The following is an 18088-nucleotide window of genomic DNA, read 5'->3' on the forward strand; positions in this document are numbered from 1 at the left end:
CAGGGGTGGGGCGTCTGGGTGGCTCAGTCGGTTGAGCATCTGCCTTCGGCTCAGGTCATGATCCCAGGGTCCTGGGGTCGAGCCCAGCATAGGGCTCCCTCCTCAGTGGGGAGTCTGCTCCTCCCTCTACCCCTCACCCCGCTCTCATGCTCTCTCTCACTCTCTCTCTCTCTCTCAAATAAATAAAATCTTAAAAAAAAAAAAAAAAAAGAGTAGAAGCAGGGGTTTGAATCCAGGTCATCTGATGCCAAAGCCTTGTGTTTATTCACTGTTCTTTGCTTACTCCCAGCATTGGAATTCAGAGGTCAGGGCTGTGGCAGAGTTAAAATGTCCCCTGAGCGTCCATAGAGTGGAAAGAAAGAAATCGTGTGTGTGCCAGTGATGTGAACTTCAGTCAGGAATCGTGGAAGTTCCTCACCCTGACTCAGTTGTGGTGTTTCGGTGATTAACAAGGACAGGAGAGCCTGCTCCTTGGGGCGGGGTGGGACAAAGGCCACGGGAGAGCTGCTTGAATCTAGGTGAAGGGTTGCCCTTTGCATGGGTTCCAGAACCTGGTGGTGACACAGTGGGGTAAAGGGGACACTGGAGTGAGGGGACAGAGTCCCAAGTTCTAGTCCCAGCTCTGCTACCCACTCTCTGTGGCTCTCGTCTCCCATGTTGGATCCCCCATCTGCAAAATGGGCCAGAAAGCCTGCTTGGACGTGTCACTACCATGGGACCCCTCAGGCTGATGGAGAGTGGGTTGGTTATAACAAGGTACTAGGAAACATCCCAAGGTTTCTTCTGAGGGAAGGCATGGTCATCGTCCCTTTTCCTGGAGAGCACGCCCAGAGCATCTGGTGGCAAGCTTGTCCAGCTGCCGGATGCCCCCTCAACCTGGTGCTCACTTCCTCTGTGGCCAAGGTTGGGGATGAGATCGTCCGGATCAATGGATATTCCATCTCCTCCTGCACCCACGAGGAGGTCATCAATCTCATCCGCACCAAGAAGACTGTGTCCATCAAAGTGAGACGTGAGTGAGGCCAGAGGGCACAGGGCACTGATGGAGGGGTGGGCTAGGGTGGGGTAGGCAGTGGGGTCCCTAGCTCCTGGGGGAGGGAGGGAGGGCAGAGGAGCCGTCCTTAACCCCCATGCCTTTCTCCCACAGACATTGGCCTGATTCCTGTGAAGAGGTAAGCAGGACCCTTCTCTGCAGACAGGCTCTTCGCTGTGGGCTCAGGGTCCTGGGATCGCCTTGGGGTCTGGCTTCAGCCAGGCCAGCCCTGCTCCCAGGCCAGTGGTAGCTGGAGGCTCCAGATGGGCAGATCGGGATTTGGAGCCTGGCTCCTCAGGCATCTCTCTCTAATGACCCTGATCTTCTCCTTTCCCTTCCCCCCAGCTCTCCTGATGAACCCCTCAAATGGCAGTATGTGGACCAGTTTGTGTCAGAATCTGGGGTAAGGGCCAGGGCCACCTGTGATGCAGTCTGGATAGGGTTGTCTTCAAGGAGGGACAGCCCGTCCCAAAGGGACGGCTTGCCCCAGAGATGTGCATTCAGGGGCTTCTGACAGGCCCCCAGGGCATCCAGAATGTCCCTGAGGGTGGTGGGCCCTCAGCCAGGCCCAGCTGGTGCAGACAAACCCCCAAGGGACATAATGGTGAGCAGTCTTATGTGGGGACAGCAGTGCTTGCTCTAAAGGGCTTTATGAAGTCAAGAGGCCACTTGTATACATGTGGACACCGAGTGACCTGTATCCCATCCTTCCTCCAGGGAGGGCGGAGTAGCCTGGGCTTCCCTGGCAGTCGGGAAAACAAGGAGAAGAAGGTCTTCATCAGCCTGGTAGGATCCCGAGGCCTTGGCTGCAGGTGAGTGGCAGGCATGCCCTGAGGCTCGCTCCTGGCCAGTAGACCCCAGTAGACCCCTAACATCTCTCCCCTTTCTCCTTGCTGCTTCTGAGATGACACTTCTCGGAGCCTGATTTCTTCCCTGAGCTTCACAACAGCCCTCTATGGCCAGAGGGACAGGCCCATTGTACAGATGAGGAAACTGAGGCCCAAAGGCAGAGCCATGTTCCTTCAGTGGGCCCTCAAGTCACTGCAAAAGGAACCTGTCCAGCCGGTCATCTCTGTTATAGTTCCCTTGTCATTTATAACCTTGTGGGCTTCCTGAAGTGGCAGCCAGGGAATTGCAAACAGGCGTCGGGCCACATGGGGTGTTCTTATTAATAAGCATGCAGGTGCTACAGTTATAGATCTAGGTTCCAACCCCTGCTCTGCCACCTGTGAGCTCTAGAACCTCGGACTAGTCACTTAGCCACTCTGAGCCTAGTATCCCCCCGTATAAATTGGGGATGAGAACACCCGCAAAACCAGTTGTTGTGAGGAGGGATGAAATGACAGAAGTAAAGGATCAGCTTAGTGCTTAGTAAGTAGTAAGCAGCTGCCAAACATTAGCTATTATTATGTAAGTTTTTCATATTATTTCCATTCATTTACATGTATTCAACACTTTTCTGCCAAGCATAAGTGATAAAAAAAAAAAAAAAGTCCCTCCTTCCTAAGAGATTACACTCTAGAATGTAGTGAACGTGGAAGCCAGCCACTGAATAGTTACAGCAGAGACTGTAACAGATGGCAAGGACTCTGATGGAGTTATGTTCGGCTTGTTTCAGAGATGGCAGGTCGGTCTCCCGTCCTGTGCTATTTCTAATCAATTAGTGGTGGCTGCCTGGAGTACTGCAGTTGACCCTTGAATAATGCAGGGGTCAGGGGTGCTGACCCCTTGCAGCGTCCAAAATCCCTGCATAACTTTTGACTCCCCCCAAATTTAACTACTAATAGCCTACTGTTGCCCGGAAGCCTTACCGATAACATAGACAGTTGCTTCACACATATTTTGTGTTTTACATATTATATACTATATTCTTACAGTAAAGTAAGCTAGGGAAAAGAAACTGTTGTTAAGAAAATCATAAGGAAGAGAAGATACATTTACAGCACTGTATTTTAAGAAATCCACGTATAAGTGGACCCATGCAGTTCTAACCCAGGTTGTTCAAGGGTTGACTGTGCTTTGAAAAGAACTCTCAGGCTGTTTCTAGGTTTGGTGGAAAAGAGTGCTGTGATCGATTAGTGATGCCTGCCACAGGTGTGGGAGGGGAAAATGACAGTACAAATGCCCTCCTTGGTGGAGGTATCTTGGGAGCACTGAGGAGGGAGCAACTAGCTGAGGCTTGGGATAGAATAAAGAGTATGGTGAGAACCTTGTAGAAGAGATAGCATTTGAGTCTTAAGGAATGACTAGGAAAGTGCTAGGAAGAGAGAAGAAACAGCATGTGCCATATATCGGGTGAGGGATTGGGTATCGGGGAATGACAAATAGTTTTTTTGTGGCTGTTGCCACAGGGAAATGAGGCTGGACAGGTAACCAACAGAGCACCACGGGTAACTGAGCCTCGTGGGTGACCTGGATCCCGAGGGGCCAGAGCACGGGGCATGCAGGTAGAGGGGACGGGACATTGAGAATGAACAATGCTGCAGAGATGAGCAGAGCCTCACATGCTTTTCCCATCTCTTCCACAGCATTTCCAGTGGGCCCGTCCAGAAGCCCGGCATCTTTATCAGCCACGTGAAGCCTGGCTCCCTGTCTGCCGAGGTGGGGTTGGAGGTGAGCGACCCTGGGATGGCCCCAGTGGGGTGACAGGTCAGACGATGATCACACAGTGACAGAGGCATGGGCCTTCCTGCACAGGGCCTCTCTCAGCGGCCACTGGCTGATGATTCCTACCCACCCCCAAGGGAAAGCTCCACCTTTGACCTTTCCACAGTCTTCTCCAGCCCTGAGAGCCTTTGGTCCTGAGCTTGGGAATGTAGTAATAATAATTGACATTCACTGAGTGTTTACTGGGTAGGACATTATTCTAAGCTCTTTAAAATTTATAAAGACGCTGAGAATTAGGTACTGTCATTATCCTCATTTTACAGATGGAGAAACGGAGACCTGCAAAAAGTGTGTGATTTTTCCAAGATCATGTACCTAGTGTGATAGGGCTGGGATTCAAACCGAGGTGGTCTGGTGCCAGAGCCAGAACTCTTACTCTATACTCTGGACAAGTTACTCCTGTTTCTGTGCTTCGGTTTCCTCTCCTATGAAATGGGGGCAATAGCCTTCCTTCTAGGGTCATTGTGTGGATTAAATGAATTCATACATAGGCTTCACACTGTGCCTGGCACACAGTAAGGGATCGACGAATGTTAGGTCGTATACAAATTATTATTATGGCTCAACACAGCCTCTGCTATATGAGAAACCCAAAGGCTCCTGTGTCTACAAACTGGGTTTTAAAAGCAAATGTCATAAATTAAGCCAAAGGAATGAACCTCTAAGGGTATAATAGTTGACAGTTGATAGAAGAGATTTGAGGTAGAGGAACCCTGAGAGGATCCTAAGCTTTCTAACTGCTGTGTTCATCAGGAAGAGTTGAGGTGCAGCCACTTGAAGACTCAATGTCTGACCCTGGCCATCAGGGGAAGCCCTTCCTGCGGATGAGTGGGTTTACAGATAGTGTAAACACGCTGATCCCTCTCCATTTCTCCACCAGACTGGGGACCAGATTGTCGAAGTCAACGGCATCGACTTCTCCAGCTTGGACCACAAGGAGGTGAGATGCGGGGTCTTCACCTGCTGGCTGGTATCCTGTCTGCCCTTCACTTCTCTTGCGCCTCCCCCTGCCACGGGGTCTGAGACCATCCGTGCTCTCTAGAGGCCTCAACTGCTCCGGTCTGTCAGGCTTCAGCCAACTGCCCGCTTGCCCCCCCCTCCCAGGCCGTGCACGTGCTGAAGAGTAGCCGCAGCCTGACCATCTCCGTCGTAGCTGGAGCCGTAAGTCCAGGATGATGTGGTAGGGGGCCCCCGAACCCCTGACCTCCAGCCCCAGCCATTCAGACCCCCGCTGTCTGCCGCACACTCCTGGAAAAGGCCAGAGGGTCTCCATTCCTGAAGCTCTGACGGAGCGGAGGGAGAGATCTCTGCCCAGCCAGGAGGAGCTTGCTCAGAGACCACAGGCGCCACAGTGCCTGACACGGGGGCCGTGGTGATAAGAAGACAGCCTGCATCTCCATCCCCAGGGCTGTGGTAGTGGATGCCCAGGTTCCCCGGGAGGCTGAGCAAGGGGCCTCTTTTCGCTCCCTGAGGGCCGGGAGCTGTTCCTGACAGACCGGGAGCGGCTGGAGGAGGCACGGCAGCGGGAGCTCCAGCGGCAGGAGCTTCTCATGCAGAAGCGGCTGGCAATGGAGTCCGACAAGATCCTCCAGGAGCAGCAGGAGATGGAGCGACAGTGAGTGGCGTGTGGCCAGCCGGGCCTCCCCAGAGCCCCTCCCCCTCCCCCCGGGGTGTCCTGGGCCGGCTTCATCCTGCCTCCCGCCTCCACCACCGAGGCCTGTCCTCAGATCACATAGGTTCAGTGGTGGTCTGGAGGCCTCGGATGCAGAGAGGTTAAGCCACTTGTGAACCAAGTCACGTATGGCCAAGCTGGGATTCACACCTGTCCGTGGTAATAAGGCCCCCTCTTCCCGGGGTTGGTTGAGATGATGGACTAAGAAAATAAATGTAGTGAGCAATTCACACACAGAAAAAAAAAAAAACCTGCTGTCAAAGTCCAAAGCCAGATACATCCTAGGAATGTAAAAAGACTTTGGGAAAGGAAGGTGGATAGGATCTTTGCCTCTTCCCCATCACAAAATTAGCCTGGAGAACCAGCCCTGGTGGTACCTCTGCGCATTGGCCTGGCCCTGACCAGCAGCCCTGACTACATGGGGCCTGGGGCCCTCCTCCCGAAGGACCTCTCTCCAGCCAGGTCCTGCCTGTCCTCAGTCACTTTATCTAAGTGTTTGGAGGTGGACATACAGAGTGTGACATGCGTTGATCTGCCTCCCATCCCTGGCAGCACAGAATCTCTGCTCAGCGGTGCCAGACAAGACCACACCAGAGCGCAGCGCCCGGATTTTGTTGGACCTGCTTCCCTGGCATCCAAATCTGGTCCAGGCATCCTTGGAAGGGAGCCTGGAAGAAAGATTTTAAACCTTTTTCGAATCAGGAATTAGCTACAAGAAGAGTTAACTTCTCTCGCATGGACTCCAACATGCCAATCTGAATTTGTGTTTCAGAAGGAAAAAGGAAATTGCCCAGAAGGCAGCAGAGGAGAATGAAAGATACAGGAAGGAGATGGAACAGTGAGTGTCTGGGTCCACATGTCTGCACACACCTGTCTGTGTGGGGATTGTGGTGGGCCAGAGGCCACCTCCAGGCCTGCTCTGCCTGGTCCTCTTGTCCCCTGGTGGATCCTCCTTTATTTGTAGCCATCCCGTAGACCTAGGAAAGCCCATCGTGTTGTGGTAACTGGAAAACGGTCTTGTCATCCCCAGGCTGGCATTCCCACTCGCTGTAGAATACAAGTACCAGGGTCTGTGTTTTCTTCACCACAGCTAGAGCCGTGTGGCCTCTCCCCAGGCTGCGTAGGGTTTCCCAATAGGCAGATGGTGGGCCTGCATAAGTCCTGACCCCGATAACAGGCATGAGGATCTTATTTCAGGATTATAGAAGAGGAGGAGAAGTTTAAGAAGCAGTGGGAAGAAGACTGGGGCTCAAAGGAACAGCTGCTCTCACCTAAAACCATCACCGCCGAAGTGCACCCAGTACCCCTTCACAAGCCTAAGTGTACGTATCGTGCACCGGGGGAGGGGGCTTCCTTCTGTGTCGGGGGGTTTGGGGAGTCTCTAGACAGAGATGCTGGTCTTCCTCCACTCACCACCGCCTCCCCAGGTGAAGAGCCCGTGGCTCCCTGGGCTGCATTTTCTTCCTGGAGGGGCAGCCTTGTGCCAGGGTCCTGGGGTGGGTGGGATCTGTCTGCCCCCTTGTCCCCGGGGCCAGGCTCTCCCCCACAACACAGACTCGGGCAGGTGGACCTCTCCCCATGCCCTTGGGCTCTGACCAGGGAATGGAGAGCTGTGGCAAAAGCGAGCAGCACCTGGGATCATCATCTCGGTTTGCTGGGTGTGGTGTCCACATCCTCCCTGGTTCTGAGTCAGAGCTGGGTGCAACGACCGCCAGAAAGAGGGGAAGCGCTCATGTTGGCGAGGACTCTGGTGGTCCAAGGCTGATGGGTGACTGTGGGGAGAGCTTACCCGAGGCATCCCTGCCACCTGCATCCCTGTGTGCGCGCTAGGGTCACAGCCCTTCAAGGATGGAGTCCGGGAGAGGACTGAGACCCCTCCTGGGCCCACACTGCAGCCATCCCCCTCAGCACCCTCCGCCCTTAGCACCTCCTTTCTTCACCTGTCCCGGGTTCTTACCTCCCGTTTCAGGGTGGGCCTCCACCACCTGCTGCCCTGTCAACCCAACTGCCCGGATGTCTCTTCGCGGGGCAGCTCACACCACAAAGTGGTGTGGGGGCAAAGTGGGGGCAAAGTGGGGGCTCAAGCTCTGTGCTGCCCCAGTGGGCTGGTGGTAGGAAGCCAAGCAAGGTAGCTTGGGGGCCATAGCGACCACGAGTCCAGGATTCCAGATTGAGCCTTACCCTCACTTTATGTGACAAAGGGCCAGTTCTACTGCAGCTGATAGTGCTCAGCTGATCTGGGAACCTCTAGAGATTGGGTGAATCTACACCTAAGAACCAAGAATCCCCATCTCTGCTCTGTCGCAGCCATTCGGGATCTTGCGATGGGGTCTGGACAACTCTGGCCCCGAGCTCTAGAGGGACATCATCTTGCCAACACAGGCCACTTGGGTCAACGAAGAGGTTGGGCAGGGCATCTGGATGGTTCCATTTCACCCCTCCCTGGGTGCAGGACAGACATCCGCTAGCGCATTCCTTCCTGGCAGTGGGGCAGGGTGTCATCTCCGGGTCTTCTCTGAAGGACAAAGCAAGCTCTCATCAGCCTCCACCCCCCCACCCCCGACATTTGGTATTAGCTGAGGATGTGCCCAGAGCTAAATTCCTGGTGAATAATCTGTGTTTTAGACAGGGAGCTAATTTGCTCTTATGAGTGAAACAGGAGCTTTAGAAGGAGAGAAATCGATTTTAATTGCTTCTTGTGAAAGTAATCCCAGTCAATTTAGTACCTTTCTAGAAATTGGGTCTTGGCTTCAGCGCAAACACACCCTCTCAGGAACTATAAAAAATAAAAACCCTTTCTCTAGCTAGCTCTTTATTTAGTGCTCTTAAACCAAATCAATCTTCTTGAATAAAAGGAGTAAGAACTCTCCCTTTGCTTGAAGATATAAATGTTTTCTAAGGGAATGTATGAAGCATGGGATTGATGTCCCAAGCCTGCCTGCCTGACCCGGGGCAGCTCCATCCATCTCCGCATGCACCGGCAACTTCATCTCATTTGGAAGTAAGTCAGGAAATGCAGGAAGGCCTCCGAGCCAGCTCAGTTCCTGCCTCTCTCCCCATCCCTGGGAGTCTGGAACAGTCCCTGTTTTGCTGGGCCAGCAGGGACCAGGTCACCACCACCTCCTCCCTGGCCACTCTTCAGCTCGGGGGCCCAGGTAGCCAATAGGGTTTACCTGCCTCGGGGGTTTGTGCCTGTGAGGGGTGGACCACACATTTTTGAACAGACGAGAAAGAATGTGGGGCATCTCTTGCCTGGAAAAGGAAGCCCCTCATCCTAACGATATGGGTGGGACTTGCTGCTCCTCTCGCCACCACCTGTCCCAGGGGCACGGCCTGCCTCCCCATTGACGACCCAGCAGAACCCCAACATTCTGTTGAGCCAGGACAGATTGTCAAGAGGCCCCCAGAAGAGCTTTCTCTAGCCCCAGCAGTGAGGGAGGGGGGTTATTAAGGATCCTAGAGCTGGAAGGAGCCTTGGGAGATGAAGAGGTTTTAAATAAGATATTTCTAGGTTTTTCTCTCCATCAAGGACCCAATCAATTAGCCTTCACCCCCAATAGACCCCATGGTTTAGAAGTTGAGGTTTTTCCTATCACACCATTAATTAGTCATTTGTTTTCCTATTGTTTTATTAAGTAGTCATTCTTGCTTGCAAGAAAGCATCAATGTTTCACTGTTGAGTAAACATAAACTGAGCCAAAAGCAAAGGAACTTAACTTACAGCCTTTTCATAGATTAATGGGCAAGTTCTTCTAATTAATATTTGAAATATTAATAAGCAGCTCACAGCAGACTCCTACAGTCCCTTCCACAATCCTAGGGAGGCCAAAGTCCAGGTTGGAAGCCACTGGAATGGATGATTTGCTAGTCTCCACGTGCTGTCAAAATTCATGTGTTCCTTACCACATGTCTCCCCTTTACTCTTTGGAATCTCCTCACCTCCTCTGGATCTCCAACCTTGCCCACATAGCTCTGACATCCCCCAGGAACCCAGAGTTCCCAAGGCGGTAAGAAGCAGCCAGGAGGACCTGTTCTTCCATTGTAAGCCCTTGGCACCAAACATGTATAATACTCAGATATTCCCATCCTCTGTCCCTCACTTCCCAAGTGTCAACGGAATGCCCTGCAAAAGGTTTCTCACTTGACTGTCAGATCAGAGGCCCCTGTTGTTACCCCATTTTACAGATAGGAAAACTAAAGCTACCGAGGTTGAGAACACTGCACGCACCATCCCAGAGCAAAGCAGTCTGACCTGGGTATCTGAACCCCTTTCCTATCCCTGACCTCACTGTTCCCGTAGAGGAAGCTGGCCGTAGGTCATTAGGCTCCTGGGAAGCACCTCTGGCCTCTTGGTCTCCCGAGCCCCTCTTGGTTCACCAGCTTCCTCCTCTTTTCCCGGGTAGCTGATCAGGGAGTGGAGCCTGAGCTTGAGCCAGCAGACGACCCGGATGGAGGCACGGAGGAGCAGGGAGAGCAGGTTTGCAGCCCCCGCTTTGTTCCCTAGCCTTGCTGCTCTGCTTGCCCTGCCTGCCGCCTCCTGCTATCCCTGCAAGACACCCAGCTCTAAGCGGCCAGCACGTGGTGGGGACCACGGAAGGGTGCAAAGCTCCTGCAAGCCCAGCTTAGTCCAAGAACTGCACGCAAAACCTGAGGACGGGCCTGGTGACCGGGCTGAAACGTCCGCTGATGCACACTGAAACAACTGAACCGGTGTTTCGAATATTTAAGTACTGCCCGAGCCCAGGTTCTTCCTTCGCTGCTCTGGCCTCTCGGGACTCCCTAGATATCCCCGAGATCCAGCAAGTAAGTGGGTAGTGCTTGATCCCGCAGAAGGCTTTCAAGATCCTGTTCTAGAACTCAGGCTGGTCAGGGTGGGTGATTATTTAAGGGATCACTGCTGGCCCAGAGAGCTTGAGGTTTGAGGTGTTTCCATGTCATGCTGTGGCCTGGGGAAAGCAAGGGGCTGGTGCCCTGGTGATCTGGCTTTTCTGGGGGCGGTTCTGCCCACTGCAGCCTGAGCTACCTTTTCCAGAGCCGACCCCAGTCATTGCCTTCTCTCTCAACATCGACAGGGGAGCACGTGGGCTGCACCACGAGACAAGGCAGTGTTGTTCTGGGTGACAGCAGTTCTAGGCGGAGCCCCAGGCCTGCTTTTGTCTCGAGCTGTTCCTTGGCTGGAGGGACTAGCTGTCAGTCAGGAGTGGCCCCGTTCTCTCTGAGCAGGGCTCTGCGTTCGCACACTGCAACAGAAAAGCTCATCCTCCCAGAAGGGCTGTCTCTGGTTTTCTGGCACTGACTTCTGAAGCCAGTGTCCCGGGGAGAAGCAGGTTGGCAGGGCCCTTCTCAGGCAAGCCTGGGGCCTGCTCTGTAACCCAGGTGAGGCCAGGTGAGTGGAGAGTCAGACCGAGGGTGTGGTCCTCCTGTCGAGTCCACCAGTGCTGTTGTTCGTCTCACAGACCGACGTGCTCCCTAAGGTCCCGACTCCGGGCTGCCGCCTGTGGACGCCCTGGGTGAGCGGAACTGCGGCTCATCTCCCTGTTCTCTGTGTTCTTATAGCCTTTGGGTGGTTTTATCGTTACGACGGCAAATTCCCAACCATCCGCAAGGTAGGATGCGAGGCTGAGTGCTATGCCATGTGCCATTGAGTTTGCTGTGGGTTTTGGCCTTTCCAAGCCTTGTTTCTTTTCCTGTGAACTCTAACCCGTGTGACCTGACCCGTTCACTTGGAGGGCTGACCCTGTCCGCGCCTCCCTGTCAGGCTGACGTCAAAGGCCCGGGCTCTGTCACAGAAGCATTGTCAGGGGGAAAGGATTCAGGGGGCGAGACCCGCCCTGGTACCATCCGGCACCGCCAGGATCAACATCAGCCCCAGGAGGGACAGGGCAGGGGCAGGGCCATGGCAGGAAGCTTCTACTTTGTTCCTCTGTCAACTAGAACCAGAGGCCAAGACCAGAAGCCACGGGCAGACAGTGGCGTATCAGGCTGGGTATACACGGCACTGGTTACAAGACCAGCCAGACAGAGCCTGGCTGCCAGGCAGGGATTTGCTGCCTCGAGTTGAGACGAAGAGCCACACCAATCCCAACCCTCTCCTGGCATTATCTACATGTGCCAGGATAATGCATTTTTCTGGTCTCTGGAGCCTTGAATTTTCTCTCTAAATCTTATTACTGCATCTCCAGGCCCCTAAGACTCTCGTGCTTTTTCTTTCCAAATCACTTTGGCATTTGATTATGAAAACGCCACTGTTAATATCTGTAGATTGGATATTTGAAAGGACTTGGCATTTGGAAATCAGGCATTAGCATAAATCTGGGTGAACTCATTTAGGTGTTATCACTCGACCGGGTCTTTCTCAAGGGATGTCGGTTCCCCTGGAAACCACAGCAGTAGCAGCTGGGTGACCTTGATGATATGTAGCTTCTCCTTGCCTGTAAAATGGGAATACCTGATGTTCCGGAAACAGCTACCCCCTTCCTCCAACACAGTACTGTTAAAATAATAGACGGCAATATTATTCTTGACAGAGGTTGACGTCTTTATCTAGGAACACAAATCATGATTTATATGACACTGAATCAACTTAGGACAGAGCACCACGGGGATTCCTTTCCACACTGCCATGGTCTCAGAAAGGACCCAGTCTCAGAAGACGTCTTTTTCATCCTACAGCCTGACTCTGTGGCTTCGGATGTCTCATTGGGTTAGATCTCTAATTCTCCTCTATGCACTGTCTCTATTAGAACTCACCTAGAGGGCACCTGGGTGGCTCAGTTGGTTGAGCGACTGCCTTCGGCTCAGGTCATGATCCTGGAGTCCCGGGATCGAGTCCCACATCGGGCTCCCTGCTCAGTAGAGAGTCTGCTTCTCCCCCTGACCCTCCCCCCTCTCATGCTCTCTCTCTATCTCATTCTCTCTCTCAAATAAATAAATAAATAAATAAATAAATAAATAAATAAATAAAGAACTCACCTAGAGAGGACAGCACGCACACATACCCATGCACACACACAAGATTTTACTGGAAAAAATAATTAAAAGGAGATGGATAGGTAAAATCTTTTCCAGGTACTAATAACCAGCCAAATGTCAGAGAACAAGTATCTCCTCCACACACACACGTCCCACAGGAAACCATGCCACTTGGAAATTGCTGTGGGTAAAGGAGACCCGTTTTCCTCTATTCATTAGTTCAGTATAACTGAATAGCTAGTATTTTTGTCTTCATTTCCAAAAGAGAGAAAGATTGCTTCCAGGTAGAAGCAAGAGCATATCCACCCCATCTGCCTTTCCTCTTGGCCCAGACCAAAAGGACTATTCGCCATGAATCTAAGTGACAGCTAAAAGGATAACAGAATCACATCCCTCGCGCTGGCTCTGAAAATCCATTGTCACTCTCTCTAGAGCCTGTGACACGCCTTGTGTCCCAGAAGCTAGAACACCAAGTCCCTAGGTAGTACACGTGGCTATCTATAGCCATGATCGTCAATGCACAAAATTGCCCTTATTTGCAAAGGTAAAGATTCAGTGTCTTATTCCTAACATGGCAGTAAGTCCCTCTGGCACTCATAGTCCCCAGGCCTGTGGCCCCACCAAGTCTGCATCAGAGCCTGAAGGGTGCATGGTTCTGACTAAGCCTTTCACTAGAGATGCTTGAGTAAAACATGCAAACCAGCCCTACTTGGAGGAGCCCACTGTCCCACAGGGGAGATGGATTCACATGCAACTGAGTAACCTATATATTGGGCACTAGTATGAGGTCAGTAGACAATGCTATGGGACAATTTAACCTCCTGCATCAGTAAATAGGTGCTACTTTCTTGGAAATGGGACAGAAACTGTCACATCTGCCTGCCCCATCCAGGAGCCCTGGCTCTAAAATCTTAGCACTGATAGTTTTGGGGTTTTTGGGGGGGGGGCTTGTTTTTTTTAACGAACAGAATGGCCATTCTTATCATGGTGGTCCCATGACGTGAGAAGTCATGTCCTTATTCTAGCAAGCTATCATTAGGCAGAATGTTCTTGGCTCCCCTTGGGGGAATTGTTGTCTGATCTATAATATGATGGCAGGGTTCATCTATCAACTCAGCCAAGAGTCCAATGAACTCTTGGCTGGAACTCTAGGCAAGGAACCAAGCAGGACTCTGAAGAAATGAGAACCATTTTCTCAAGTAGTTCATAGACTGCTCTGGGGGGTGGGCCTCTATCCCCAAGATAGGGGACCATCTCCAAAGCACATTATCTGTGCATGGAAGTAGGGATTGCCTTTAGGAGGGGAGGCAGGATAACTCAGTCATAGGTCCATAACTACACCCCCAAGTCTTTCCAGCTGTGGACAAAGTTTTATGTCCAGTGCTGAGAAACTCAGTTCCTCATTCCAGCCCTTAGATGCTGGGATGATTCAGGAATTCTGAGAGAAGACCCCTTGTTGGGGTGGGGGTGAGCTCTGTGAACAGATTTCCTCCTCCCCACAGAAATACCCCAGAATGCTGACTCTCTCTGCTGTCCCCTCTCCTGAGTGCTAATTCTGTCCTTTGTGCTGTGTGTGATGGGGCTGATGCTCCCTCCTGCCATCCCCCCAGGTGTTAGCTCACCCGGGCACAGGAGAAAACTTGTAGGACCTGGAAAGCTCAGGTCCAGATCCCGGCACCACTGACTAGATGTTTGACACTGGGCAAGGGTTTTCACCTCTCTGAGCCCTGGATCCTTCATCAAGAGAGTGAGGATAATACCTACATATGAGATAATCAACATAAATCCCTTAGCACATAGGCAGTCCATAAACGTTAGTTTTCTTTCTTCCTTACTCCTTGGCTTCCTTGCAACCCCATGGGAGGAGCGACCAGGAAAGTAGGTCTTACGGGTCCAATTCCACCAGGAAAAATAAGGAGTCTGTTTGCTTTGCATCTCCTATCCCAAATCCTGTCGAACCTTGACAGTCGGTTTAAAGCAGTGAGGCCATCCTCTTCCCCCACCCTCATCTCCTAGTCCTGTAGTTTCTGGCTAATCCTCAGTTCAGGGGCCTAGTTCAGAGGGCCTCTACAGGATTAAATGGTCTGCAGCTTAAGCATCAGAGCAAAATCTGATGTCCCTGGCTCTGGGCTCCCAGGTCTGAGGCTGGCTCCCACCTCCTGCAGCTTAGGACAGAGGATCTCTGCAAATGAGGCTCGCCACCTCACCCAGATTTTCTGTAGAATCTCCCAGGATGTCTCTTTGTTGCCTAAACAACGAGACACCTTTCTTTCCAGATAATGGAGAAGGCATGTGCCTAGATACTAGAACCTAAATTCAGTGCATTTTGTTTATCCCGTGCTTTCGTGTTTATAAAGCTGTTTTGCAGATGTTATTTTATTGGCTCTTATGGCAAGCCCGTGGAGCAGGTATTTCTTCTGTTTTGGAGATGAGGTGAATCAAGCCCAGAGAGGTCAAAGAACTTAGCCAAGGCCACACAGCTGGCTAGGGAACGAGTAAGCCGGTTCTTCTGGCTGGCACAAGGCATGTGTCCCCCACTCCACAGTGGGTAGCAGCAGTTTGCCTGCCCTACACCTGAGGTCCAGTGCCCAGTGCAGAGGGGCAGAGTTGGGGGAGGGGCTCAGCACAGGGTCGTTTTCTGGTGCTGTCTGTGGACTGAATGCCCTGTTTGCTGTGCTGTGTCAGCATCAACACGACCTCATAACCCTTGTCATGTAAACACTGCCACATCTGCTCAGAAAGGAAAGGATAAGAAGAAAGCCAAGTATGACAGCCTGCAGGAGTTGAGAAAGAATAAGAAGGAACTAGAGTTTGAGCAAAAGCTTTACAAAGAGAAAGAGGAAATGCTGGAAAAGGAAAAACAACTGAAGATCAACCGGCTGGCCCAGGAGGTATGTGTCCTACCCAGAGGCCAGGTGAGCATCCCAGGGCACAGCTTGGTTATTCCCCACCAAGCTCCCAGGGAACCAGCTGGAGTTGTTTTCCGCAAGTGGAGTCCAGGGATGGAGTGGGCCCTGCCCTTCTGCTCAGTCTAGAACGTGGGATCATCCCATCTGCCCAGGATCAAGGAGACTAGCCTCTGGCTTAGGTGTATGTTTGGAACAGAGACTAGACTCCTTGCTCAAGTATGGGTCTGAGGCTAGTCTCTCTGCCCAGATTGTCACACTTAGGTTAACCCTTCACCCATCTGGCTAGAGGTTTGAGTCTGTCTCCTCCATCCCAGCCCCATCAGAGTATGAGTCCAAGGCTAGGTCTGTCCAGCCTAGGGGTGGCTATGAGGTCTCTCTCCCTATGTAGGGTAAGACCCTAAGGCTAACCCCTCTGCCTAGATTGTAGAACTGAAGTTAGTCTTACATCCACTTATCATCAGGTCCGAGTCTGTTTGGCCCCTCTACCCAGGTTATGAGTCCAAGACCAGACTTCGCCAACCTGCCTTGGCTCTGAGAGTATGGGTCTGAGGCTAAAACCCCTTTGTGCAGCTGTGGTGTCTGAAGCTATTCCCCAATGAGTGTGAGGCTGCTTCCATCAACATAGGATGTATCCAGGGGCTCCTGGGTGGCTCAGTCGATTAAGCGCCTGCCTTCAGCTCGGATCATGATCCCAAGGTCCTGGGATCGAGCCCCGTGTTGGGCTCCTGCTCAGTGGGGACTCTGCTTCACCCTCTGCCCCTCCCCACTGTTCGTGCATGCTCACTCGCGCTCGCTCTCTCTTTCTCTCAAATAAATAAATTAAAAACAAAACAAAACATAGGATGTATCCGAGGCTAGACCTCTTCAACCTGGAAATGTATCTAAGGTTGTCCCCTTCAAGACATGACAAAAGCAATCATCCAGCATGAGTAATTCCTATTTCCTAGGTGAGTTGGGTGACCTTCACTCCCTAACTATTGGAGATGTTACTCGTTCTGCTTCTCTTTAATGCTTCCATGAATCAGAATGCCAAGCTGATTAAATTACAAAACCAGAGTAATCCTGGAAAATGTGAAGTGCATTAGGTCTGGCATTAGGAAAGAATAAGCTACAAAATTAAAAATAAAATCCAACTTGTACTTCTGAGGACAAGGCAGCCTAGAGGGGGGGGGGAAAGAGCAGTTAAACTTTTGGAATGTGCTAGGAGCCTAAAAAAGGACCACTGGAAAATCACAAGAGCCTCAGTGTTCGTGGGGACCCTGGGAGCCTAATCCCGACTAGGTCCACACAATGCACGAGCCCCTCCTCTGCTTTGGCTTACAAGTGCCGTTAGTCCACCTCATTTCCCAGCACCCTCTCCCTCTTAATTTCTGCCTCTTCTGGGGCCAGGTGGAATAAGCCGGGGTCTTTTCCTGGAGAGTGGACCCACCCAACAGTACTTTCTAAAGAAGTGCTTCTCTGCTGCTGATCTGAGTGTGCCACCCCCGTGGGACTCAGTGTGCCCTTTGTCCTCTCCTTTTTGCACTGTCCTTGGGTCCTAGGTGTCCGAGACAGAGCGGGAAGACCTTGAGGAATCGGAAAAGATTCAGTATTGGGTGGAAAGGCTCTGTCAGACGCGCCTTGAGCAGATTTCCTCTGCTGATAATGAGATTTCAGAGGTAACAGAGACCTTCTTTCCACAGAGGCCCTCCTGCTGCCTTCAGAATGACCCACTCTGGGGACAGCGGGAGGCAAGATGGCCACCGGCAAGCCTCCGTGTCCAGGGCCACCCCTACCAGCCCACTCTGCCTGGCTCTCTTGGGGAGGGGGACAGATCTGTATTTCTGGGCTTATCTCCAGAGTGACCACTAAGTCCTAGCTCATCTGAGATGGTCTCCGTTAGGCATGTCGTCCTGGAGTCATTGCTCAGAGTGCCCCTCTCACTCTCAAGTCTGTTCCAGTCACCTTACTTTTCACCCACATGTGGCATACCTTAGCACCATCCTGCATTTGGGCACTCCCTCCTAGCCACTTGGTGTGGGCTCACCTGAGCACCCAGGTGACAGAGAAGTGATACCCCCATGATTCTGGTTTGTGGGTGGTGGGTCTCCAGCAGCAAAAGAAACAGAAAAGCATTATACTCAATGTATTGTGAAGTGGAGCCCTAGTCAGACAATTACAGAACTTCCTTGCAACCCCCCAGATGACCACGGGGCGCCCGCTTCCCCCACCTTCTGTGTCTCCCCTGGTCCCACCCCTGAGACGCTTCGCAGGCGGGCTGCACCTCCACACCACTGACCTGGATGACATCCCCTTGGACATGTTCTACTATCCCCCCAAGACTCCCTCTGCCTTACCCGTGATGCCCCATCCTCCACCCTCCAACCCATCCCTCAAGGTCCCTGCACCCCCTGTCCTTCCGTCGTCAGGCCATGTGTGTGCCTCATCTTCACCCTGGGTGCAACGCACTCCACCCCCCATTCCCATCCCTCCCCCACCATCTATTCCCACCCAAGACCTGACTCCTACCCGCCCGCTACCCTCGGCACTGGAAGAGGCACTGGGCAACCACCCCTTCCATGCTGGAGACGCAGGAGATCCAACAGAGGACTGGGAGGCAAAGAACCACAGTGGGAAGCCCACTAACTCCCCTGTTCCTGAACGGAGCTTCCCACCCACCCCAAAGGTATTGCCCCTGTTCCGCATGCTGTGCTGCGAAGCAGAAGGAGTGGGCAGGGCTGCTGTTGTTTCCCCCCCCCCCCCCCCCCCCCCCCCCCCCCCCCCACGGGGGGCGGAGCACGACCCCCCCCCCCCCCCCCCCAGCCCATCACCAGAAGCCCCCCTCCAGCGCGTCCC

The 18088-nt window shown here is 52.5% G+C and overlaps 1 protein-coding gene across 1 annotated transcript in view; it reads left to right on the forward strand.

Moving 5' to 3' along the window:
* USH1C (USH1 protein network component harmonin) overlaps window positions 1–18088 on the forward strand; it is a 44310-nt gene that overhangs the window by 13619 nt on the left and 12603 nt on the right. The window contains exons 5-18 of the mRNA XM_021685827.1: window positions 904–1012; window positions 1148–1172; window positions 1379–1436; window positions 1751–1845; window positions 3562–3646; window positions 4581–4640; window positions 4805–4861; window positions 5173–5315; window positions 6145–6210; window positions 6570–6694; window positions 10929–10978; window positions 15083–15235; window positions 16795–16911; window positions 17436–17918. Coding sequence (XP_021541502.1) covers window positions 904–1012; window positions 1148–1172; window positions 1379–1436; window positions 1751–1845; window positions 3562–3646; window positions 4581–4640; window positions 4805–4861; window positions 5173–5315; window positions 6145–6210; window positions 6570–6694; window positions 10929–10978; window positions 15083–15235; window positions 16795–16911; window positions 17436–17918 — 1626 coding nt within the window. The remainder of the gene's footprint in view (window positions 1–903; window positions 1013–1147; window positions 1173–1378; window positions 1437–1750; window positions 1846–3561; window positions 3647–4580; window positions 4641–4804; window positions 4862–5172; window positions 5316–6144; window positions 6211–6569; window positions 6695–10928; window positions 10979–15082; window positions 15236–16794; window positions 16912–17435; window positions 17919–18088) is intronic.

This window comes from Neomonachus schauinslandi, chromosome 11 (assembly GCF_002201575.2).
Source record: "Neomonachus schauinslandi chromosome 11, ASM220157v2, whole genome shotgun sequence".
Lineage (NCBI taxonomy): Eukaryota > Metazoa > Chordata > Mammalia > Carnivora > Phocidae > Neomonachus > Neomonachus schauinslandi.